General features: G+C 59.7%; 1 protein-coding gene across 7 annotated transcripts in view; it reads left to right on the top strand.

Annotated features, from left to right (window-relative positions):
• Window positions 1-23,744, top strand: part of CCDC57 (coiled-coil domain containing 57) — a 67,780-nt gene that overhangs the window by 3,578 nt on the left and 40,458 nt on the right. For 6 of the 7 annotated variants that reach the window (XM_025047075.1, XM_025047076.1, XM_025047081.1 and 3 more), the window contains 13 exons: window positions 2,349-2,744; window positions 4,069-4,177; window positions 6,691-6,792; window positions 7,837-7,994; window positions 8,140-8,214; window positions 9,669-9,869; window positions 11,415-11,573; window positions 14,046-14,208; window positions 14,308-14,442; window positions 17,209-17,431; window positions 18,088-18,225; window positions 18,791-18,894; window positions 19,351-19,440. In XM_025047075.1, the coding sequence (XP_024902843.1) occupies window positions 2,349-2,744; window positions 4,069-4,177; window positions 6,691-6,792; window positions 7,837-7,994; window positions 8,140-8,214; window positions 9,669-9,869; window positions 11,415-11,573; window positions 14,046-14,208; window positions 14,308-14,442; window positions 17,209-17,431; window positions 18,088-18,225; window positions 18,791-18,894; window positions 19,351-19,440 (2,053 nt within the window). The remainder of the gene's footprint in view (window positions 1-2,348; window positions 2,745-4,068; window positions 4,178-6,690; window positions 6,793-7,836; window positions 7,995-8,139; window positions 8,215-9,668; window positions 9,870-11,414; window positions 11,574-14,045; window positions 14,209-14,307; window positions 14,443-17,208; window positions 17,432-18,087; window positions 18,226-18,790; window positions 18,895-19,350; window positions 19,441-23,744) is intronic. The other variant, XM_025047080.1, reaches the window with a different exon arrangement.

A 23,744-nucleotide genomic window follows, 5' to 3' on the forward strand; every position in this document is an offset into this window, starting at 1 on the left:
GATGAGGACTCAGGCCTGGGAGCTCAGTGGTCCACAGAGGAGGCCATCGGGGGATGCGAGGACCAGGGGGCAGCCTGGCCCTGCCCTGCTGGGCAGCTGGTCTCCTGACGCCCTGGTTAGAATGACACCTTGCCGAGGGCTGAGCTGACAGCAGGCCTTCTCCTCCGGAGGTTTCTAGAGTTTTCCCAGAAATTTCGCACAGTCCCTGCGGGGACATCTGCCGGCTGACTGACAGGTCGGGGGCAGGCTCTGAATCTGCTGGTTCCAGCTGGGCAGTCACAGCCCCGGGCTTTTGGGGTCGGCCTTCCGTGAGGCGTGTGCGGAGGCTGGCGGCGCTCCGTGGCGGTGAGAAGGGACGCGGAGCACTTGGCGCCTCCCTCCGTGGATCGGTTTAGCCTGGGATCCAGAGCGCAGCGGCTTCAGGGGCCCTGCTCGAAGCTGGTGTCTCTCCCAGAAGCAGCTGGAAATTCCGGGGGCGGGGCGTGGCGGGCGCGTGGCCGGCTGGTCCTAGGGGCCCCTGTGTGCAGACAGGTGGGGCTCAGTTTTGGAGACAGCTGGAGTTGTGGGCTTGGCGTCACATGATCAGTTTTCCGAACCAGAAGTCACCCAGAGGGGGCTGTGTGACCGATGCAGGGCACTGAGAAGGGGCCCTCACTGGCCGGGAGGCTGTGGGCACTCTGTAGGAAGCACTGTGACGGCAGACGCTTGGTCGGACAACAGCGCAGGTGGCATCTCGCGGGTAGGCCCAAGTCCCCATGCTCGTGCTGACATGCAGTGGCCGCTCCTTAGGGCGAGTCGGGGCCAGACAGGAACACTGTTCCCTCACGTGGCTCCACCGCGGTCAGCTGGGCTTGTGTGTGTGCTGGGTTTGGGGCTGGTGAGTGTGATCACATGGACGTCATCTGTGATGTGGATCACTTCTGATGTGTCACGTCTGACATGTGCATCTTTAAGACATCACTTTTGGCAAGGTGTCACTTGACGTGTCACACACGTCATGTTTGATGTGTGTGCACGTCACTTCTGGCACATGGAGCCTTCATGATATGGCACACGTCACTTCTGATATGTGTCATTTTTTGCATTTGTCATATATGTCACATGTTTGAGGGTGTCAGTTCTGACATGTGCTGTGTGCATGTCACTTTTTTGACACATATGCTGTTTATGGCATGTGTCAGGTGCATGTCAGTTCTGGTATGTGTCACCTGCCACTTTCTGACGTGTTGTGCGTCACCTCTGACATGTGTGCCACATGTCACTTCTGCCATTTGTGTAATATGTCCCTTTTGACGTGTTGCATGTCACTTCTAATGAATCATTTTTGATATGTGGTTTCGATACGGGTACCGTGGCATGTGTTCCAGCTCATTCCCAGCATGTGTCTTGTATGTCACTTCTGACACGTATCACACATCTTCGACGTGTGTATCAGTGTGACATGTTATTTATGACTTGTGTCGCATGTCCTTTCTGGCATCCGTCTTGCATATCGCTTCCTGTCCGTGTTGCATGCCATATCTGGCAAGTGTGTCACATCTCACTTCTGACATGTGTGTTGTTTTGGACATGTGTTTATGGTGTGTGTCGTTTGTCATTTCTGACATCTGTTTTGTGTGTCATTTCTGATGTGTTTGCTGCATGTCAGTTATTAGATAAAGTCACATGCAACAGGTGTGTCATTTGGGACGTGTGTTTATGACACATGTGCGTGTGTCACTTCCATCGTGTTTTTTAGACACGCCTCTCGTGTCGCCTGTCACTTTTGACATGTGTACCATTTATGACCTTTGTATTGCACATGTCACTTCTGGTATGTGTATTGTTTTGACATTTCATGCATGCCATTTTTTAAATATTTTTTTATACGTACCGTTCGTGATGTGTTACATGCATGTGACTTCCAGCATCGGCTGTCACGCTTGCCCTTTTGACATTCGTGTCACTTCTGATTGTTTATTATTTATGACATATGCAACGTGAATGTTTTTTTAACATACTGCTCTTAAAATGTGTCACTTCGAACATGAGTGTTACTTTTAACGTGTGTTGTTTGTGGCACGTCGCACTTATGTCTCGTCTATGTTACTTCCAACGTCTGTGTCACTTGTGACGTGTGCCACTTCTGACCCTCGTAGTTTGGCCCTGGTGTGCCCCTGATCTGCTGGGCCTTAGGGGACTCACTTCACGGTGCTGCAGAGTTCACAGGATGACCGGATGGCAGATCCCTGGCCCCACGCCCCTGCTCTCTGTGGTGACAGCCATCCCTGAGGTTGGGGTCTGAGGTGGGCCTTGTGGGAGGATAGTGAGACCCCTCACAGAGTCCTGTTCGCCTCTCTCTGCCACAGCTGCGTGATGCCGCCGCCCCCGCCCTCGGAGCAGGGCCTGGATGCGCTGCTGGCCCGCAAGGAGGAGGAGTGGCGGGCGCTACAGTCCCACCGCTCCCAGCTGCAGGAGGCGGCTCTGCGGGAGGCGCGGGCCCGGCTGCGGCGCCTGCAGGAGGACTTCGTCTACAACCTGCAGGTGCTGGAGGAGCGGGACCGCGAGCTGGAGCGCTACGACGCCGCCTTCGCCCAGGCCCGCGGGCTGGAGGAAGCGCGGCAGGCCGAGGCGAGTGAGCTGAGGGTCGAGGCGGCCAAGCTGAGGCAGGCGCTCGCCCACGAGGCCCAGCGGCTGGAGGACCTGCAGCAGCGGTACCAGCAGAAGCTGCAGGAGCACCGCCTGGAGCTGGAGCGGGTCCGCAGGTGGGGCACACACCGCTCTCCCTGAGCACACACGCGCCCCGCTCCTTCTCAGGGGCCTCCTGGCCCTGTGCCAGCCCATTCACGCAGACGGGCACGGAGCGGGCCAGGAGGACAGAGGCTGGCGCTCCTCCGTGGCAGGTCAGGTGCAAGGAGGTACCACCTCGGGGGTGCAGGGCCACCTTGGCACAGAAGCCCCTGACCCACTGCCAGCAACCCTGGAATGACGCACAGGCTTCCAGGGCCCCTGCAACAGACTCACCAGTCCCAAGAGTCACTGTCCTCGGGGAAGCCCAGAGTGCTCATGGCCCCCTGCACATTGTCCTCATCCCGGGGCAGTGCTAGGGAATGTGTCACGTGTCCGACACTGAATACCACCTCACCCTGTCGCATTTCACCAAGGCCAGCTTCTCCCAGAGCAGAGAAGTGTCTTGGTACCTCTCACCCACACCACCGCCGTTGATATCAGGCTGTCCCCAGCCTTGTTACAGATGACAGTGGTGCACGCAGAGGGTTGGAGGCAGGTGCGTACCACCCCGTCTGCAACCCAAGTGGCCCAGTTGCCTCCATGAAAACGCTGGTCTCTCTCAGGCCTATTGACGGGGGTTGAAGCATGTTTACAGTGTTTCACGTTACTTTGTAAAGTGTCTTGTTGGGTCTTTTGCCCATTTATTTTTGCCAAACTTGGGACAGCTTTAGCCATTATTTTTAAAAGTACATCTCCGGCCCTGCTGTCTTTTCCTCCTGTTCTGGGACTCGGGTAGCAGCGGGCGATTCCCACTGTTCTGTCCTCAAGGCCATGGGTTCTCCTCCTCCACCTCCGTCCCGCCGCAGGCCCCCCGGGGCCCCCGTCGTTTTGGTTCTTGCTCCTGCCGGTTCTTCGTGTGTCGTCTTTTTCTTTGCTGACAGTTTCTGTTCTCCATTCGTTTTAAGAGTGCGCTAAGTTACTGGTTGGAGCGTTTTTACGGTGGCTGCTTCAAAATCACCTTAGATAATTTCAGCATCTGTCTCTCTGGTGTTGGCACCTACTGACTTGATTGTCTTTTTCACAAGAGTGGAGGTGTTCCTGGTTTTTGGTATGACTAGGAAACTGAGGTTGTGTCCTGGGCACTTCGGGATTATGTTGCGGGCCCTGTTTCATGTTGTCCTTTGCTGGCTGTCACCTTCCCAGGCATAGCACGTAGGTCCAGGTGTAGTGCTGTCCCCTGCGTCCTGCCGAAGCCAGCCACGCGAAAGTGAAGCTCCCGCTGACATTTGTAAAGTTTGCCCGGCAGATGTGTTCTTTGAGGACTCTTCAGTGTGGCTCTTAACGCTGTGTGTTTCGTAGTGACCAGAGCTGTGAGATTGACCGGCAGCGGGAACAGTATGAAAAGCTGACGTGGAAGCTGGAGAGGAAGCTCGAGGAGCTCGACGGCGAACTCGCTCTGCAGAGGCAGGTGGGGCGTGCGGCGTGCAGTCTGGTGCCTAATCCTGCCTGCCCAGAGCGCCTCGGGGAGGGAGACGGCGTCAGGCGACAGGTACCCGAGGGTCAGCTGAGTTCCTGGCCGGTGCCCCCCCGTGGCAGGAAACCCAGTGGCTGCCTAGGCCTTCCAGGTGATGACCCCACCGTGTCCTCCCTCGTTCATTTCAGAAGAAGGTGTTACAAAGTTAAAACTTGAGTTATTTACTATAGAAAAGAACTGGGAACTCAAATCTTGGTGACTATATTTCTTTCAGCAAAACAATAAGTATAAGTTTAAACTTAGATGTGTTTATTGATAGGTGACACTTTGGCCTGTCACCGAAATTTCTCTTCGGTTCTGTTGACACTCAGTCTAACCTCTTAAATGCTCAGCTATTTTGGGGTCTGGTCGAAGGGCACCCTCTGCATTTATGGCCAGAGCCCGTGTCCCTTGGGACCGTGTGGGAGCTGGTCCAGGGTGGTGGGGTCTCCTTGGTCCCCGTCCAGGATGTGCTGAGCTAATGTCATCCCAGTGACAGCGGGTGCTTAAGGAAACCGCCTCCGCGCACCTGTGTGAATGTGTCTGCTCACAGCAGAGGCTTCGATCTGCACTTCGCAGGCAGGGGCAGGGACCCAAGGCGTTAAGCAAGCTGCCAAGTCCCCTGCAGGGCTGCAGCTTGGGTCCGAGACGCCTCTGGCACGGGAGCCCTTAGCCGCCGTTATCACCCTGCGTGGCTGCTCACATTGCGTTCTTAGGCTCTGGCCTGTGGTCTAGTGCCAGGCCGTGCCGCGTGCCCGTCTCTGCCCCTTCTCAAGAGTGATGCTGTGTGAGCCGTTGAACTGTGAGCTCGTCCCCTTGTGTGGCAGTGAATGCCCACGGGGCAGGTGTGCACGATACACTTGCCTATGCTGTGGTAGGCGCTGGGGTCACAGCACTCCAGGACAGGCCTGTCGTGCTGGCTGGAGGTTAGACTGAATGACCCACTGATTGTTCGCCTGTTTAGCAAGTAGGTTTTGAACACGGACCACATGCCAGGTGCCAGGCACCTTTCCAGGCCATGGGGTCAGTGTGTGAGCACCTGGGCCTGCCTGTCTTGGGAGCAAGCTGGCCCTCCCATGGGGCAGTCGGCACCTGAGCAGAACAACCTCTAGCTGCAGAGTCTCGAGGGATGTCAGCTGTGTGACATAGTGTGGCGGGGGGAGGAACCTTTAAGGTGGTTGGGGAGGGCCCCTGAGGACAGAACATGCCTCACATCTGCAGGTGAGGAGGGATGGGAGGAGCAGCAGCCTCCTGCTGGTCAGAGCTGGGGGCCAGCGTCCCACGTGCAGGGGCTGAGGAGGGGGCGGCGTGCAGGGCTCAGGGGCTCTCACGAGGTGGGCTTTTGCTCCAGGGGAAATGAGACAGTCCTGGTGGCTTTGAGCAGAGCGCCCGGTCAGCCTAGCTGTAGTTTTAGATCATCTGCTATGGGGCTGAGGACAGACTGTGGGGCCAGGGGCCGGGGCCCAGAGCAACAGTGAGGGGGCTGGTGCTGCCCCGGCTGGGAGGTTTGGGGGGCGGGCGGGTTCTGGGTGCAGCTGGACGGCAGAGCAGGGGCACAGTGCTGGACGGGGTGGGTGAAGGAGGCAGGCACTGAGGGCTGAGCACCAGGTGGGGGTGGGAGGGTGGTCAGGCTGCGTGGACGGCGGCTCCTGCAGGTGGACGCTGGTGGTGGGGGTCATGGGGATCAGGGCTGGGGGCCTGAGGCATCCCCCAGGATGAGTGTAGACAGGGCTGAACCTTGAACACCAGGGCAGGGGAGGTGAAGGACTGGTCGCAGAGGGACCAGCAGGAGAGGGCCCTAATGTTCAGAGGAGAGGTGGCCAGGAGGTGGCATCCTCGCATGTCGGGGGAGGCGGGATGGTCTGGGCGTCCCTGGGGTGGTGGGTGTCTCACTCCTGGGCTGGCTTTTTCGTCTCAGTGGGTCATAGCCCGGGCTCCGCCTGCCCTGTGGCGGCCACAGCCAGCAGAGCTCTGAGCAGGACTGAGGTGCGCAGTCGTTTCGTCACACGTTAGGACGACTGCTGTCAGCGCTCCCCAGGAGCCCGGCGTGGTGCCGGGAGTCGGGGCAGGGCTGCTCCACCGTCGTCTGTCCAGCAAGGGAGGAGCAGGTCGTGTGGAAGGATGGCACGGGGACGGTGGCGTGAGCCCGGTGTTTAGGAACAGACGGTGCCCTTGGAAGCTGTGGTTCCCGGTGGGCTCGGTTGGCCTCGACAGGGCGTGACTCCGGTTCTCGCCCTGTCGGCCCAGAGGCTCCCGTGTGCGAACAGAAAGTGACGGGCCTGCAGGGGAAGTGACAGACCTCGTCCTCGGTGGGAGCTGCCTGGGGACGCTGGGGGGCAGGTCTCGCCGAGGCAGGGCCTGCCCTCGCTTGCGGGCCGCCTTCGTGTTCGCGCTCCTGCCGCGGTGGTGCACGGTCGGTCTCTGCTGGGCCCCCGCTGTCCTCGTCACCCTGAGCCTTCCGGCCCCAGGAGCTGCTGCTGGAGTTTGAGTCCGAGCTGCAGAAGAGGGAGCGGGAGCTGCGGCTGCAGGCTGACAGCACGAGCAACGTGGTCCTGGCGCACGAGCTCAAGGTAGCGGTGTCCTCTGTCGCTCGCGTGCAGGACCCCGGAACTTGGAGTTGGGGTTCACACAAAGGCCTCCTCCTTTGCACGAAGCCAGGGCCGGTGTGTGGACGAAGCGCCCGCCGCTGTGCCCGCTCAGGAGTGCAGGTCACTGCCCAGCCAGAGCAGCACCGGTGTCACGCCCGGTGTGGTCAGCCCAACCCCAGGGACGTGCCTCCCCCTCCCAAGATAAACCGCCACCCTGGTCCTGGCCAGGGTGCCCTGCGTCCTGCCGCCAGTGAGGGGGTGCTGCTCCTGTCCCCGTGGGCGGTGGGGGTCGGGCCGGGCTGGGGTCACGCCTGTCTGAAGGCCCTGCTCCTTGCCGTGGTGCTTGCAGCCTCCCTATGGACACGGCTCCCCAGCGTGCTGGCCGACACCGCTGGGGTCCTGGCGAGGAGCCTGAGCTGCTGGGGCTGGGACAGGCCTTGAGGGGAAGGGGGCCAAGGCCTGGCCCCGCCCACACGGCCCGACTGAGTCCATCTGGGCAGGCGTCCAGTCAGGTGTTAGTGAGATGGACACCCTGCCCTAGTGGTTGGCGAGGGCCCTCCCCAGGCCACCAGCCCCCCACGGGGCCGCAGGCCACGGGCAGCACATGGGCAACTCTGCATGGCTGGAGCCCAGCTCCGGCCCAGATGCGGTTCTCCCGGACCAGCAGCCGAGTCCCCTGGGCTCCCACCTGCCCCCACCTGAGTCCCCTGGCTCCAGCCTTGGAGCAGGCTGTCCACAGGGACCCTCGCCAGGCCACTTGGGGTTCCTGGGCGCCAGGCGAGGAGGGCTATGTGGGGTCGCCCCGTGGTCCCTAGTGTGGTGGGCGGTCCTGTCAGGAGGGGCAGCAGGGGAAGGTAGGGACATCCGGGGTGCAGGCCTGCCCCGGGTGCCGTGTGAGGGGTTTCCTGTTTCCTCCATGCGAGCCTGCAGGGACACTCCGGTCCCGATAAGGTGGCAAGGTGTCCCTCTGCCGCCTCTGTTGTTCCTGTCACAGCCTCGTTTTTGAAGCCTTTTTATCTCCCCAAGGTGAAGCTGCTGAGCAAGGAGCTGGCGGCCACGAGGGAGGCGGCAGCACAGGCTGCAGAGTCACTGTGCAGCGCGGAGACCACCACCGCGGAGCTGCGGGAGAGGCTGCAGCACGGGGCCCGCGAGCTCGATGACCTTGCTGCCGTGAAGGACGCCCGGTGCGCACGCCCTCCCGGCCTCTTGGGTGGGGGAGGTACTGAGCTGCCCGTTGGGACCCCGGGTCAGGAGCGGCCGCCGGTCCCGGCGGCTGGGGTGGCTTGGCGTTGCCCCCTTCGCTTTCCCACGGACGGTGCTGCTTTCCAGGATAAAGGACCTGGAGGGCCAGCTTCACTTCGTGCAGCTCACACGGAAGAAGGAGGAGGAGACGTTCAGGAGGAAGTGAGTGTTCCTGGCCCTGGTGGCCATGGTGTGGACAGGCCCCAGCAGAACCTGGCCTTGCCTGGAGCCGCCCAGGCCGGCGGCGGGGCTGCTCGTGCAGAGCACGGGGCCACCAGCCTTCCGCCACGCGCAGCGGGGTGCGAAGCTGTTCCTCCGTGCGTGTTTGAGGTCCACTCCAGAATCTCTTAGGTTCTAAGTCAGAACAGTAAAAAGTGAATATGATTCCCAGCGTGTTAGGGACACTGGCATCAGAAGTGAAACGGCCCAGTCAATGGCTGAGTCGGGGCTCAGTGCCCTGGCACCCGTGGCCCCGGCTGCACGTGGAAGGAGCGGCCGCGCTCCAGCCCTCAGCTCTCTGCCCACCCCCGCCCCTGCCCCCAGCACTTCCGTCTCGGTCTGAGTCAAATGTGGTCGTGAAGAAATGTGAAGTCGGTCACCTGTAGCGACATGGGTGTTCGCGTAGGCTGACGACAGTGAAGCGGGGGGACGGGGGGGCGGGGCAGCGGGGTGCGAGGCTCTGCACACTCCCGAGGCGTGCTGCCGCGTAATCGCCCACGGACTTCACAGCCGCGTAACTGACGCCCCGTGGGGTCCAGCAGCTACACGAGCTGCCCCCCACGAGGCCAGAAGGCGCCCTCCCACCCTCAGCTCCCAATGCCTGTAGGGTGGCCCCCTGGCCTGGCCCCATGCCCACCAGCAGGGCATCTGGGTGCTGTGACCTGCTTCCCCAACCCAGCTTTGTGCCGGGAGCCAGGGAGCCACCTGCTCCCCACCCCGCCCAGGAATGACCTCAGGTGTCTGCTGGCCGGTGCTGCAGCGGCTCCTGCAGGCAGTGCCAGGGTCGCTCGCTCTCTCCAGAAGCCGAAAGGCTTTACTGTGACGTCATCTGTGGCTGTCACGTGCACCTGGCATGTCTCTGCTCCGGCACCACGTGAGACCCAGGTGCTGAGTCGGGTGAGGGGACCACGGGGTTGCTGGTGTCAGTACACTCTTGCCGGCACGGTGTCTGTGAACAGCACTGCCGTCTCGTCACACCTCTGCAGCTTCCCCTGACCTTGACCTTGCTGCTAGTCTCAGGGCGGACATTCACCACACATGTGTGGCAGCAGTGAGCATGTGTAGCTTGCTCTGTTTTGCTTTCAGGTGTTTGCAGGGTGTGAGTGGGGTGCTGCGGTGGGTGGCGTTGTCAGAGGCACGCTGCACAAGGCACTGCTTCTGGTCTGTCTGTGGGGCCGTGGGCTCTGGAGGATGGCCCGGGGCCCAGTCTAAGGAATTGCTGGGTCGGCATTCGGTGTGATGAGTGACGAGCAAAGGAACAAGTGGCTGCTACAGCGGTGACCAGGCAGCTCCCAGCCTGCAGGAAGGACCCTGTGTCTGGCTGGGGACCTAGGCAGGGAGGGTCAGGTGTCATTGGAGCGGCCCACGGGAGCTGCTGCGTCCACACTGTCTTGCAGGCACGAGGAACTTGACCGTCTGGCCAGAGAAAGAGACGCAGCGCTGGCCGCTGTGAAGGACGCCCACGCGGAGCAGCTGCGGGCGCTGGAGGCCAGGGTCCGGGGGCTGCAGGCCCACTGCGAGGCCCTGGAGCTGCAGCTCCGCAAGGCCGAGTGGAGGCGGGCCGACGCCACGCAGGAGCGGGACGCCGCTATGGACAAGTGAGCATGCGGGCGCCGTGCGTCCCGTGTGTCCCGGGTCCGGGCGTGGGCGCAGGCCTGTGGCTGCTGCTGCGGCTCTGGCCGTCTCTCGACCGACCTTGCATGGAAGCGTGCAGTTCACATGTGTACGTGCGCGGGGGTGCGTTTGTGCGTTTGTATGTGGGGACGGACGCGGCCCTTCACCTTCTGGCCCGTCTTCGGTGTGCAGCTCAGTGGCACGAAGCCCAGCCACGTTGTTGGGCAACGACGCGTCACCACCTGGTCCCCAGAGCCCTCGTCTCGTGAGTGGAAACTGCCCCTAACCAACACCCCCACGCACCCCCGCCCCAGCCTCACACTGCCTACTCCCTGCTCTAGGAGCCTCACGTGTGGGGCTCACAAGCACTTGTTCTGCGTCCGGCTTCTTTCACTGAGCGTAACATCCCGAGGTCCCCCCGTGTTGTGTCAGGGTCCCCTCTTTTCTGAGGCTGAACCCCGTTCCATTGCCTGGGTGGACCACATTGTGTTTATCATCTGCCCGTCAGTGGACACGGGGTCGTTCCAACCTTTGGCTGCCGTGAATGTGCTGGTTCTGGCCGGCCAGGCCTTGCCTGCCGCAGCTGCGTCTGCCGTGAGCACAGTGCACGTCCCCCGTCATATGCTGGCGTGCGTGGGCTCACGGTGGTTGAGAACATGCAGAGCTCGCGGTTCTCAGGTGGAGACCCCGCCAGGGCCAGGCAGGGCCGAGCGGAGCCACTGGGCCCTTCAGCAGGCCCTCGAATGGCCATACCAGCCTTGGCGTTGAGCCCAAGCTGCACTGGTCCTCAAGGCTGCCTGTGGGGACGTGACTCCCCCCCACGCCCGCTTTGTGTGCTGCGTGCACACCTGCCACTCTGGTTCTGATGGAAGGCCGTCACTGGCCTCCCCTCGGCTCGCCCACGCAGGCCTGTGGCTCTGGAAGTGCCACTGTGTGGCCGCAGACACCTGCCCCGCAGCACACTGAGTGCAGCTTGGGGAGGGGACTGCCCAGCTGCCCATCGGATGCCCGGCGGCCTTTGTGCGTTGGTGCTGCGGCTTCCCTGGCTGGCATCTCTGGATGTCTTTGCTGAGGTGTTTCTTCTGGGAAATTTATTCCGTTTTTTGGAGGGTCTGCCAGGGAGTCAGGGGTTTCTTTAGACCTCGAATTACTATTCTGTTGGAAGACATGTGTCGACTGTGTGCAAGGTGGGGGGGGGGTGCAAAGACTGGTCAGAGGGTGCTGCCACAGGCCCAGGGGACACCCGGGGCTCACTGTCCCCAGGCACCTGGAACGGGCGTGGCGTATCCTAGGTTCTGGGTGACACCTGCAATGGTGGGGTGGGCCATCTCCTCAGCTAGGACATCTGTGCGCGGCTGTGGGGACACGGGTGTGGGAGAAACACTGACCTGTAGCATTGCCTTGGAGGGCCGTGTGTGTGTGTGTGTGTGGATGTGGGTATGGATGAGTGTGACGGGGTGAATGTGTAGGGCGTGGGGGGTGGCTGAGCCAGCCACAGCCACGCCTGCATCCTCTGCCCACCTTGGCAGACTCCGGGAAGAGGCTTCAGCTCTGAGGTCTGGCTGGGACGCCCAGGTCGCTCAGCTGTCCAAGGAGGCCACCGCCAAAGACCTGCGGATCCAGTCACTGCAGGAGGAAGAGGCGAAACTCAAGGCGCAGCTGGCCAGATGCCAGCAGGATGTCATAAGGTGACTGTCCCCACCGCCGACCTTCCCACTGAACGCCACCTCAGGGCCAGGCGCCATCCTCGGCGCTTTGGTTGCAAAACAGGACAGAATCAAATCCCCGGCCCACGTGCTGTGGCGGGAGAGACAAGACACGGGAAACCGGAGGAAAGAGAGTTTTTCTGCGTTTTGTTTCCAGTTTCACTGACATCTACCCCTATCACTTCCTTTGGCTTTAATTTGAGATTTTTCCAGTAGCTTCTAGAAGTAGAATCTTGCTTAACTTCGGACCTCCCTTTTCTTAGAAATACAAGCATTTAACGTTATGAGTTTTCTTCTAAGTGTTGCTTAGTCGCAGCCCACGAATTCTGATGTTATTCAGCTAAAAACATTTTCTAACTTCCCTTGTGATTTCTTTTTTGACCCATGGGTTACTTAGAAATGTGTTGCTTAATTTCCCATCATTTGAGAGTTCCAGGTACCATTTTGTTACTGACCTCGTTTTGTTACTGATCTCTGTTTTAATTCTGGACGGAGAACGTACCCTGTGTGACTTTAACTCTTCTGTCTATTTGTTTTGTGGCTTTAGCTTGGTTGTCCTCTCTAGGACCGCCTACTGGGTCTGAAAGGAAGTGGATCCCACCTCAGGTTCCAGGCTCTGTAAATGTTGGCGAGGCCGAATTGGCTGCCGGTGGCCTCGCCTCCGGTGTCCTCTCTGGCTTTCTGTCCGCCTGTCCTGTCCCTGGCTGGTGGGTGGTGGCCTTGCTTCCTGTGTCCTCACTGGCTTTCTGTCTGCCTGTCCTGTCTCTTGCTGATGGGCGGTGGTGGCCTCGCCTCCAGTGTCCTCGCTGGCTTTCTGTCTGCCTGTCCTGTCCCTTGCTGATGGGCGTTGAGGTCTGAGCGTGTGCCTGGGTTAGCTGTCGTGAAGCTCTGACGTCCTCACGGGTGCCTGCACTTGGCATTCCCATGGCTCCTCGGTGGAGCTGCCCTGGCCGGGGTGGGGGCCGCCCCCCGTCTGGCACCTGCCTCACTCCCCAGGCCACTTCGAGTCTGTGTGGCTCGCGTCCCACCTCTGCTCTGAAGGTGCTTTGTGTTTGAAGTGCATTTCTCATCGAGGGCATGTGGCTGTGTCTTGCTTTCTGTATCTTGTGTGACAATCTCTTCCTGTTCATTGCAGTGCTCAGATAGTTCTATTTAGTGCTGTTACTATGTTTGGGTTTAAATCTCCAGCTTGCTATTTGCTTCTTATTTCCCTCATTTTTTTTCCTCCCTTTTAAAAAATAAATTGAGTACTGTTTATGACTCCATTTCCTTTCTACTATTACCTTGTGAAATCTCTTTGTTTTGCTTATTTATTGATCGTTTTGAGATTTACAATATGCTCAGGCTGCCTTTAAATAACGTTTACCTCTTACGTATGTTTTAACATTCTTACAATCTTGTATTTCTCTTTTCCGTTTTAGTACTTGTTCTACAGATTACTTTCACATACTTTGATTGGACCACTATTCTCTAATTAAAAACTTGAAAATGAGAACAAAAATTTTATGCTCTTTCCAACAGTTACTCTTGATGCCTTTCACTTTTGAAAAATCGAGTTCAGAGTTTCCATAATCCCCACGTTTCTTCAGCCCCCAGCACTTCCTCCCACAGCCTGGCGTCAGCCCACCTGATGCTCCCGCCTGATGCTCCGCCTGCACCCGGAGCCCCCTCTCACAGGTGGAGGCGCCAGGCAGCAGCTCGGCCCTCCTTCGTGCTGACAGTGCCTCCTGGCAGCCAACGTGGCTCAGGGGGCTCTGTGGCCCTGCTCCGTCCCTGCACAACAGTGCCTCTTCCTCCACTGGGTTGTTCCTCTTTGTCATTGGTTGGTAGTAATTTGATTGTCACATGTCTCAGTGAGGTTGTGGGTGGATGTGTGTCCTGCTTCTATGTCACAGACCTGCTTCTGGGCCTGGTGTCTGTGTGCCAGCACGTGTCTGTGTGACGATGTCCACCAGGTCGCCTGCACCCCGAAGTGTGGCCTCCCCGCCACGGCGGGCCTCTTCTTGGTTTCGAGGTCGCTCCTGCCTCCAGGCTGACCTCTTGGGCTCCTGGGAGGCGGCGTGGGGCTTGTGGAGCGGGGGCGCTCTCTCTGCGGACCCCCAGCCCACATTCCGCCCTTGCTCTGCACACGCTTCGCCCAGCCCGGACCCTCCGTAGCTGCGGAGCCCTCCGGGCTTTCGAGTCTGTTGGCTCTGTCCCCTCCTGTCCTCACCAGCTGCTGCTGTCTCTCGAGTTCTGTAGTGTCCTCTCTGTCCCGGGTCCCTGAGCCCGGCCCAGGCACTGTCTCTCCTCCACGCCCACGTCGCAGAATTGCCTGCCGGCTATGGCCTGTGACAGGCTGTGGTCAGCTTCCCCTGGCCAAGGCCAGCCATGGGAGGCCCGGGAGGGACAGGGCTGCAACCCCGGGCCCCAGCTCTCCTCTGCTTTTCATGTCGACGGGTCTCGGTGCCCCAGGTATCAGCGGCAGCTGTCCCTGGCAGTGGAGAGGGAGCAGAGCCTGGAGCGCGAGAAGGTACAGCTGGGCCTGGACTGGCAGCACCGCTGTGACAGCGTCGAGAGGGACCGCTACCAGAAGTCAGAGGAGCTGGTTCGGGGCCTGACCATGGCCAAGGAGCAGGTGTGTGCACCCCTGACATTCTGCGGGGGGCCCGGCACTGCTCCCCACAACCCCCCACCGCATGAAGCGAGTCTTAAGCCAAGTCTCGACTTTGCCCAGGCCGGTGCCAAGCTCCAGGAGACGGAGCGGAAGCTGCGTGACCAGGAGGCAGTGCTGAAGGCCGTGACCCTGGAGAGAGACCGGGCCGTGCAGGCGCTGAGGACGCAGGGGCCCCTCCCCGAGACGGATGCACAGGTGGGCGCCCCCCAGCCCCCCAGCCTTCTCTCAGTAGCGGCCATGGGAAACGGGGCCTGACAGAGCGGACACTGAGTCCGGGTCCCCAGTCTGTCTCTTATAAGTGACTGCTCACAGACGGCTGAGTCCGGCCTTACGCTCGGAACCTTCTTTGTGTCTTTGGCATTTGAAATCTCTGAAAGCCTCCAGTTCAGTGGTCACGCAGGTGAAGGTGTTGCTGTGCAATTTGTTCCCCGGGTGTCACAGGTAGTTTTGCGCTGTGACCCCGCCTGGTTGCACCGGGCAGTCCCCTGCCGGCTCTGCCCTCAGAGCTTCATGTGTGTTAACTCGTTTCAGTCTCCAGTGCTGGTGCCGTGGCCGCTGAGACACAGGGACCCCAAGTAGGTAGCCTGAGCTTGGAAGAAACACAGCTGGGGTCCGAGCCCAGACGTCCAGGTCCACGGTCAGGGGGCCTGAGGGGGAGCGTGAGGCTGGGGGACGAGCGAGCAGGAGGGGCCGACGGGCTGGTGGTGAGGCTCGTTCCAGGCCTGCGTGGTTCTTGGGTTTTTCGTTGTTCTTTGAAATGGGTCACGTTTACAGGCCGTGAATCACATGAATCTGAAGTGCACAGGTCAGTGAGTCTGGCCTGAAGGCACCCGTGCCGCCCTCGCCCCACCATCGATGGGCTGATGGGGGCGCGCCCATCGCTGCAGGAGCCATCACCCAGGGGCCTTTGCAGGGCACAGAGAGAAACCGGTGTCGCCCCCCAGAGGCTTTCCTGTGCTGCATCCCCCAGGCTGGCGGTTAAAGGAGACATTTGTCTCCAAGCACCACCTCGCGGGTTAGGTGGCCTCTCAGAGGCCACTTGCTTTGTTAGGTGAACAAGAGTCTTAGATATGGGTCTGGGGTCAGGGACAGCGGGGCCCACCTAGCCCGTGGACGCACACCTGTGTCCTGTGCAGAGGGGCCTGGCCACACGCCGAGGGGTGGCGCACGTGGCCCAACATGGCCCCACGCGAGGCCGTCTGCCCGTGGACACGTGTGGCTTGATGGCCAGGTGTGGCCTCAGAGCCAGGCGGCGGGGGCCTTCAGCATGCGCCCCCGTCCTCCGTGTCCGCGTCCCTCACACGTTCCTGGGGGTGCCCTGCTGCCACGCTGCGCTGCCTCCGTTCCTTTCCTGGCTTCCTCTGCCACTGAAACTACAAAAGCACAGCCTGCGGGGTTGTCTGTTGTCACTGGCCTGGCCGCGAGTCGTGGGCGCTGTGTTAGCGGCACTCTGCTGTGGTCTGGCTGGGCCTCTCCCACCTGCTCGCGGCTCCTGCGTCCGCCACTGGTGGGCCACTCCTGCTGCTGAGGGAGAGGGTCCTCGGCGCCACGTCCTGTGGGCGACCTTGCTTCGGGCGCTGGCCTCCTGCCCACCGAGGGTTGTGCCGTGCTCTGGCGTTGGGGGCCTCAGCCTCAGGGAAGGAGTGGGGACCCTTTGCCACCCCTTTTCCTGGGCATGGGCCGGGCTGAGCTAGCCTTGAGACTGGGCTGGCCAGCCGTTCCCTCTGGCCCTGCCCTCGGGCGCCCGCCCTGCCTGGTGCTGTCTGCGCCCAGCGGCTCGCAGCTGTGGCCTGTGCCCGTCGTTTGTAGCCAGAGGGCCCGTGTGTGACGCCGTGGTGAAGAGTGTGTCACAGCCAGGGTCCTGAGGTGACGGGTTCCCTCTCTGCGTGCTGACGTGCTGTCCCTGCGGTCCCGCTGGTCTCAGGAGAAGCCGGCGGAAACTGTGTCGGCTCCTCGGCAGGGAACGGCCCTCCTCGTCTCCAGTCACTTCTAGGGGTCTTCTCTTCATCACGGTTCTCGAGGTTGGACTCTGAGGTCTGGCGTGGCTTCTGTGTCACCCGCATCAGGTTCCTGCCCCCTGCACGTGAGCCCCCTCCACGTGGCAGCGCGGGCCCCTTCGCCTCCCGCCGTGCGTGGGTTTGAGCGGTTGCTGGTGCTGGCGCTGACACGCTCCTCCCCGCAGCTCGGCTGCTCCCGGCCCGGCCCGCCCAGCGCGGCCCTGATTCCGGACAGAATGTGGCTCCGTGTGCACAGAGGCTGCTTCCCTCTCGACCCCGCCCCCTTCCCTTCCCGTCCTGTTTACTTTGTGTTCTGCACTGCGTGTGTGGTGACAGCTGCCTCACAGCCCCCGCCTGTCACTCCACGTGACGTCGCCTCGGTTCGTCCGTGCTGCAGCCCTTCGTGGCCGCGTGGGCTCCCGTGTGCCGTGTTCCGTCGGCCCGTTGGACACTGAGTGTTTCCACGTTTGGCCATGTGTGGCGCTGCCGTGAGCACATGTGGGCGAGTTCTCGGGGGAATGCCCGCTCGGCTCTCCTGTGCCCCGAGCGTGGGTCGCTGGGTCACAGCAGCCCCGTGCCTGACCAGGAGACCGCCAGGGCTGCCTGCACTTCCTGCGTTTCGTTGTGTCCTCGCTGGCACTTGTCCTCACCGCTTTTATTACAGCCACGCTAGTGGGTGACTAATGACTCTGACTGAAAAGGGAGGGTCCTCAGATTCCTCATTAAAAGTTATTTTCGAAAAACACCAGTCTCGTGGAACCTAGAAGAAAAGAGATTTTTCACACTTTTGTCAACTTGGAAAGGCTGCTGCCCGCCTGGAGGACAGATCGGGGCAGGGGCGGGGGCCGGCGGGCCGGGCCGTGGGAGAAGCCAGATGCCCGGCCTGGGGCGGGTGGCCTGGGGCGGGTGGCGGCCGCTGATCTCTCTTGTAGCCATAACTGCCGTCCCTCTCTGTATTTGACAGCTGCTCCTGGGGTATCATGAAGGAGAAATGAGTAAAAGTTTTCCGTCTAGTGAGATCCAGCGGCTGCAAGACCAGAACACAAGCTTGCGAAATGTAGTCGCACAGATGAGGACAGAGATGGAGGCGCTGAGTGACCACGTTCATCCTTCTGCCCACGCAGGAGGAGAGACCACAAGCCCGCGCCAGCCTGAGGCACAGGTGGCTGCAGATGCCGCCACTCCTGGTGAGCGGGGGGACACAGGGGGCACGGAGAGAGGGCCGGGAGGGCCAGGGCAGGCCTCTGCTGGGTCCAAAGCGGGCCTCGCTTGGCGTCTTATAAAAGGGGCATCCCTTTCGTAAATCACTTCAAAGCCTGGCTGCTGCTTGTCTAAGGCAGAGGATTGGCCCTCAGTTTTATGCACGTGCTAACAGCTTTCACTGGGGAGGTGGGAAGAAGCAGGCGTGTGGTGGACACACCTGGAACCGGAGTCAGACCCGTCCTGGGGCTGGGTGAGCCAGCGTGCCCCTGGGGACGTGGGCCACGTGGAGTGTTCCTGCCACAGCGGAGGTGGCACTGCCCAGCCGTTCAGAGGGGTGTCTGTGGGTGGGGGACACGAGGCTGCGAGATGGCTCTGCGCTCAGGACACGAGCGTGGGGTCCGTGCGTGGGTCGGGGCTGTGGCGGCTGCAGGGTTCGCTCCTGGTTGCTGAGCCCTCCCTGGGGCCTGGCTGGGGGCACTCTGGGGATCCAGGGAGGAAGTGCATTGCGCCTCGGTGTGTGGGACAAGGGCGGGCAGTGGGGCGGGCAGGTAGGCGCCAGCCTGGGGAGCCTCCGCTGAGGCGGGGCTGGCGAGGCAGGGATGTGCTCCTGTGCTTACAGCTTGATGGGTGTGTTTGGCAGATTACGTTCTGGCCCTGGACGCAGAAATACGAGCCCTGAAGCACAAATTTCAGACGCTGGAAGAACAGCTGGGAGACATGTTGGAGCCCCCGCCTGCCGACGCCCAGCCCCCCGCCCGGGCCGCCTCGGACGCCGCGGGTGAGGCCCCAGCTTGCCGCCCAGCACCCTGTCTCTGCTCCAGACTGACCCAGGGAGCCTCCCGAAGGTCTCGCCGCGCAGGCCCCTCGCTCAGGGTTCCCACGACGCCTGCTGCCCTGCGCTTCCCCCGGCCTCGCCACGCTCCCGGCTCCTGCTCTGCAGCGTGGGTGCCGTTGTCGCACAGCAGAATGCCGTGGCGTGTGTCCTTTTGTCCTGCACCGTGGTAGCTGGTCACGCCGGGCTGCTCTCCAGGCACGAACGTCCACCCACCTCCCGTCAGGAGCCGTGAGGTGGCCATGCCCTGCTTCCCTCCCACCCTGGTGTCCCGGTCCTTGTCACCACAGCGGGACCGCGAGCCCGTAGGCTGCCGTTATGGTTAAGTTTGCACGTCTCATCTGTCCGCGAGTTGACCGTCCTTCTCTGCGTTCCCCGGGGCCGTGTGCTGAGGAGGCTGCTGCGGCCCCGCAGGCCGGGCGCGCATTCACTCCATCGCTGGGCCTCCCGGAGGTTTCCAGACCTGCCAGCCAGTGTGGGGGGCCGAGCCTGACAACCACTCTCTCTGCAGGAGGCGCTGTGCTGGCCGATGGCGCATCCACAGGCTTCGCGCTCAGGAGGCTGGGGGACAGGGCACGTCTCCTGAACTTCCTGGTGGCCCGGCTCAGGCAGAAGGTACGGCTACCCCGACACTCAGAATGTGCAGGTCTCTGACAGGGTGGCTGGGGCCGGCCCTGCAGTGACTCTGGGCATGTGGTCTACCGCTCTGCCCGTGTCCTCCAGGGAGGTCATTGTGAGGAGATGCTGCTTTGTCTCCGTGCAGAAGCCCGGTGACCGAGCACGGAGCCGGTCCTATGCCAGGGTTGCAGCCCCTCTTGGGACACGCCGGGCGAGTCCCAGGCCCTGCAGCGATGCCCGGCACCGAGGGAGGCAGGAGCACGCGGCGCCAGGCTGGGTCTCCCGGGCGCTGTCCGCCAGGCCGTCAGTGTCACAGCTGCCGTACAGTGGGCAGAGGCACGGGCGCCACAGCTGGGCTTCACCGGGGCCTGTTCGTAGCCTCCTTTCCATTGTGCTGAAACGGACGCGATGTGCAGTTTGCCTTTTTTTTTAACTACGTTTTTCACTTTTCAGTTCTGTCCCGACCCGCAGGACCTAGTTATTGCGCGGAACCCGAGGAGGACCTTACCTGAAAGAAAACATGGGCGGGAGAAAAGAATGGAGGTAAGACAGTATTCTGATCAAGCCTCCAAATTTTATTGAGCAGCAAGAGTATTTATACAGGGCTAACAAAGGGGGGCAGGGCTAGCTGGGCGGGAGAGTATCTGTCACAGGCGCATTGGTTCTTAGCTGGTGGGGTGAGGAGTGGTAAGGGTTAGAGGGAGTGGGAGTGAAGGAGGGAACTGTAACTCTGGGCTGGGCTGACTGCTAGGGGGCTAACAAGATGCAGGATGCAGATAAGGCCTCGCCTAGTCACAAGATTCTTTATTCTTAGTTTTGGCTCCCAACACAGTTCTAGTTGACGCTCGACATGGGAGCTTCGGGTGTGCAACACAGTATTTACGTGTGTATGTAACTTAGGAAGCGATCACCTCAATAAACCCAGTGCACGTCTGACACCGTCCGTGGTTGCACACTGTGACCTCTGGGCTAACCGGCTAGGGGACTGACTGGAGCAGCTCGGCCTCCGTGGTCACCCGGTGGTGAGGCCGGACTCCTCTGCAAAGCTTCCCACTTGTGCTGTCCTTACACGTGACTGTTGCATAACTACTCGTTTGTACTTCTCAGCCTGTTCCACTCAGTCTCCTCCCCTCACAATGTTCTCTGTACCTATGAGTTTGTTTGTTGTGTTCATTTTGTTTCTTAGATCCCACATGTTTGTGAAATCACATGGCATTTGTCTTTCTCTGCCTTACGCCACTGTCCACATGCCCTTTGGGTCCGTGATGCAATAGACTTTTTTCTCCCTTTACTTTCAACGTGTGTGTCTTTCGATCTGAAGTGAGTCTCTTGTAGGCAGCACGTGCGAGGGTTTTGTTTTCTTATCCAATGAGCCATCCTGTCTTTTGATTGGAGCGTTTAACTCTTTTTCATTTGAAGGACTTGTTGATAGATATGTACTTATTGCCATTTTATTATTCATATTTTTGATGCATACTCTTTTTTTCTTAAAGATGTCCCTCCAGCATTTCCTGTAACACTGGCTTGGTAGTGATGATCTACCGTAGCTTTTTCTTGTCTGGGAAGCTTCTTATCTGACCTTCAATTCTAAGTGGTAGCTTTGCTGGGTACAGTCATCTTGTTTGTAGTACTGTCCCGACCCGCAGGACCTAGTTATTGCGCGGAACCCGAGGAGGACCTTACCTTGAAGGAAACATGGGCGGGAGAAAAGAATGGAGGCAAGACAGTATTCTGATCAAGCCTCAAAATTTTATTTTCAAGTGGTTATATTTATACACTCAGGTGGAGAGGGCAGGGGCGGGACTGATCAGAGAGGATTTTGTTACAAGCTTATTGGCGACCACCAGATGAGGTGATTTCTGCCTGGCAGGTCAGAAACAGATGGGCTGTGTCAGAAGTTGCAGGCTCCCGCTCTGCAGGCGGCGGAATGGGGAATGGAATGGGATCAAAGACGCGAGATAAGGCTGGCACTTCCCAGTGCCATGGCTGCCCAAATGGTCACAGATAGCGGAGTTTGTTCTCGGTAGCAGGATGTGATTCTTATCTTTGGGTGCAGGCCTTAAGGCTCCCGACATAGTACGTCCTTGCTTTTCATCACTTTGAATATTTCTTGCCAATCCCTTCTGGCCTGCAGAGTTTCTGTCAAGAAGTCAGCTGACAGTCTTAGGGGAGATTCCTTGTAGGTAACTGATTTTTCTCTTGCTGCGTTTAAGATTCTCTTTGTTTTAAACCTCTGGCATTTTAATCGTGCTGTGTCTTGGTTCATCTCGTTTGGGACTCTGCGCTTCCGGGGCTTGTGTGTCTATTTCCTTCGCCAGGTTAGGGAAGTTTTCCGTCATTATTTCTTCAAATGGGTTTTTAATTCTTTGCGCTCTCTCTTCTCTTTCTAGTGCCCCTATGATGCGAATGTTGAGACACTTGATGTTGTCCCAGAGGCCCCTTAAACTTGACTCATTTTTTTTTTGGCGGGGGGGGTTCTTTTTTCTTATTGCTGTTCTGACTGGTTGTCCTTCACCACCTCATCCTCTAAATCACTGATTTGATCCCACGCTTCATCCACTTTGTTGATTCCCGCTAATGCAGGAGTCCCCAACCCTTGGCCAAGGACCAGTACTGGTCCTTGGCCTGTTAGGAACTGGGCTGCACAACAGGAGGTGAGCAGCGGGGGAATGAGCGAAGCTTCATCTGTACCTGTAGCCGCTCGCCAGCATCACCGCCTCAGCAGCACCGCCTCAGCTCCGCCTCAGCTCCGCCTCAGATCCTCAGGCATTACATTCTCATAGGAGCACCGGTCCCTGGCGCCACAGAGGTCGGGGACCACTGCTGTAATGTACTCTTCATCTCAGATATTGTGTTCTTCATTTCTGACTGGTTCCTTTTTATGGTTTCTGTCTCCATTTTCTGTTTCCTAGCTCTTTGTTAAAGTCCTCACCGAGTCCGCCTGCTCTCCCCCAAGTTCATCGAGCATTCTTATGACCAGTATTTGGCCTCTGCATCCACTAGATTGCTCGTCTCCAGTTCATTAAGTTCCTCTTCCGGGCCTTTGCTCTGTTCATTCATATGGGACGCGTTTCTCTGTCTCCCCATCCTGGCTGCCTCCCTGTGCCTGTGTCTATGTATTAGGTAGGGCACCTGAGTCTCCTGGTCTTGGGAGAGTGGCCTTATGTAATGGGTGTCTTGTGGGGCCCAGTGGCACAGTCTTTCCTGGTCACCTGTGCCAGGTGTTCAAGGTGTGTCCCTGTCCCTTGTAGTTGAGCCTTGGTTGCTATTTGCATGTGGATGGGAAGGATCGACCCTCGGGCTGATTGGTTTTGAGGACTAGCCAGTAAGGGGCCGACCCTACGGAGCGAGCAGGATTCGCATTAGGGCTCTGGTGCCTGCCCTAGTCTGCCCTTCGCTGTGTCCTCAGATGATGTCCTGGATTGCGCTCTGACTTCGGTGCTGCTCGAAGCAGGCCCCTGGGTGTGCCGGTCCAAGGGTTCCCTGGGAGGGGCCAGCTGCAGGCCAAGTTCAGCTGCAGGCTGCGCACCTCCAGGGTCACCTGCTAAGAGTCACCAAGCAATCTGCAGATGGCTGCCACTGTGCTGGGCTTACAGGAGCCTCGAGAGGCCAAGCCCGGAACCAAGGCTGGCTGCTGCTAGAGCCGGGCTGGGGGCTGCTCCGTGAGGTGCGGGGCACCGGAGGCCAGACGCTGCTCGTTTGGGGTTGTGAGCCTTTGAGAGAATTTAGGAAAGTCCACAGCACGAGCCAAGACAGGCCGTTTGCATGGAGTAAACCACACAAAAGTTTCCCATTTTTAAGGGCACAATTCAATGACATTATGTCTGTTCACAGCATCGGGTAACCAGAACCACTGCCACGTCCCAGAACTTTATCACCGGAACAGAGTGTCTGTCCCCGTGAAGCACCGACTCCCTGCCCCTCCCCAGTCCTGGGCCTCTGCCTCGTGTCTGTGCCCCTCATGCGAGTGTCCTTTTGTGCCCAGCTCATGTCCCTCAGCCTAACGTTCACCGCGTTGCAGCCGAGCCCACCCCTGGCTTGCCGCAGTGTCCCGGTGTGTGTCCCACACTTGGCCCGCTCACCTGACGGACACTTGGGTGGATTCCAGCTCTGGCCGCCTTGCATACGGCTGCTGCAGCATGGCACCCAAGGGTCTCCTAGGTCCCTGCTCCCTTCCCTGGGGTGCACACCGAGGCCTCGGGCTGCAGGGTCATGAGGTCGCCCCGTCCTTAATTTCGCAAGCTCCCACCCAGCCGTTCTCCATGGCAGCCGCGCCGTTTACTTCCCACCAGCCCTGCGAGGGCTTCCGCGCTTTCCATGTCCTCGCCGACTCTTGTCATTCCTGTCTGGCCGGTGGTCTGCTGTGGCCGTTGGGTGGGCGTGAGCAACGGCTCATTGTGGTTTTGCTTGGCATTTCCCTGATGACCGATTCCGTGAGCCTCCTTCATGTGCCTGTCAGCCACCTGGGCACTTTCTCAGGAGAAACGTCTGTCTATGTCTGTCCATGCCCGTCACCCACTTGTCTCCATTGAGCTGTGACGGGGCTTCCTACTTGTTGGGTCACAGGCCCGCACGTGTCTGGGCATCTTCGGGTCCACAAGGCTTCCGAGTGGCCGTCCCGCACCCTGCACTCATGCATGCTTGTTTGCGCACATGCCACTCAGGACACAGACAGCCGCGGAAAGTGTCCATCCTGGAGACGGGCGCTTCACCTGTCCTGGAGAGAAGGCCCACCTCAGGGTGTCTGTTCATTTTTTAATGAACAGTGTTTTTTTACCAAACGATGATCTCGTTTGGTGTGTACGTGGCAAACTTGGACACCACAGCACCGGCGGGCACCATTGCAG

The sequence above is a fragment of the Pteropus alecto genome, unplaced genomic scaffold, assembly GCF_000325575.1.
Source record: "Pteropus alecto unplaced genomic scaffold, ASM32557v1 scaffold134, whole genome shotgun sequence".
NCBI lineage: Eukaryota > Metazoa > Chordata > Mammalia > Chiroptera > Pteropodidae > Pteropus > Pteropus alecto.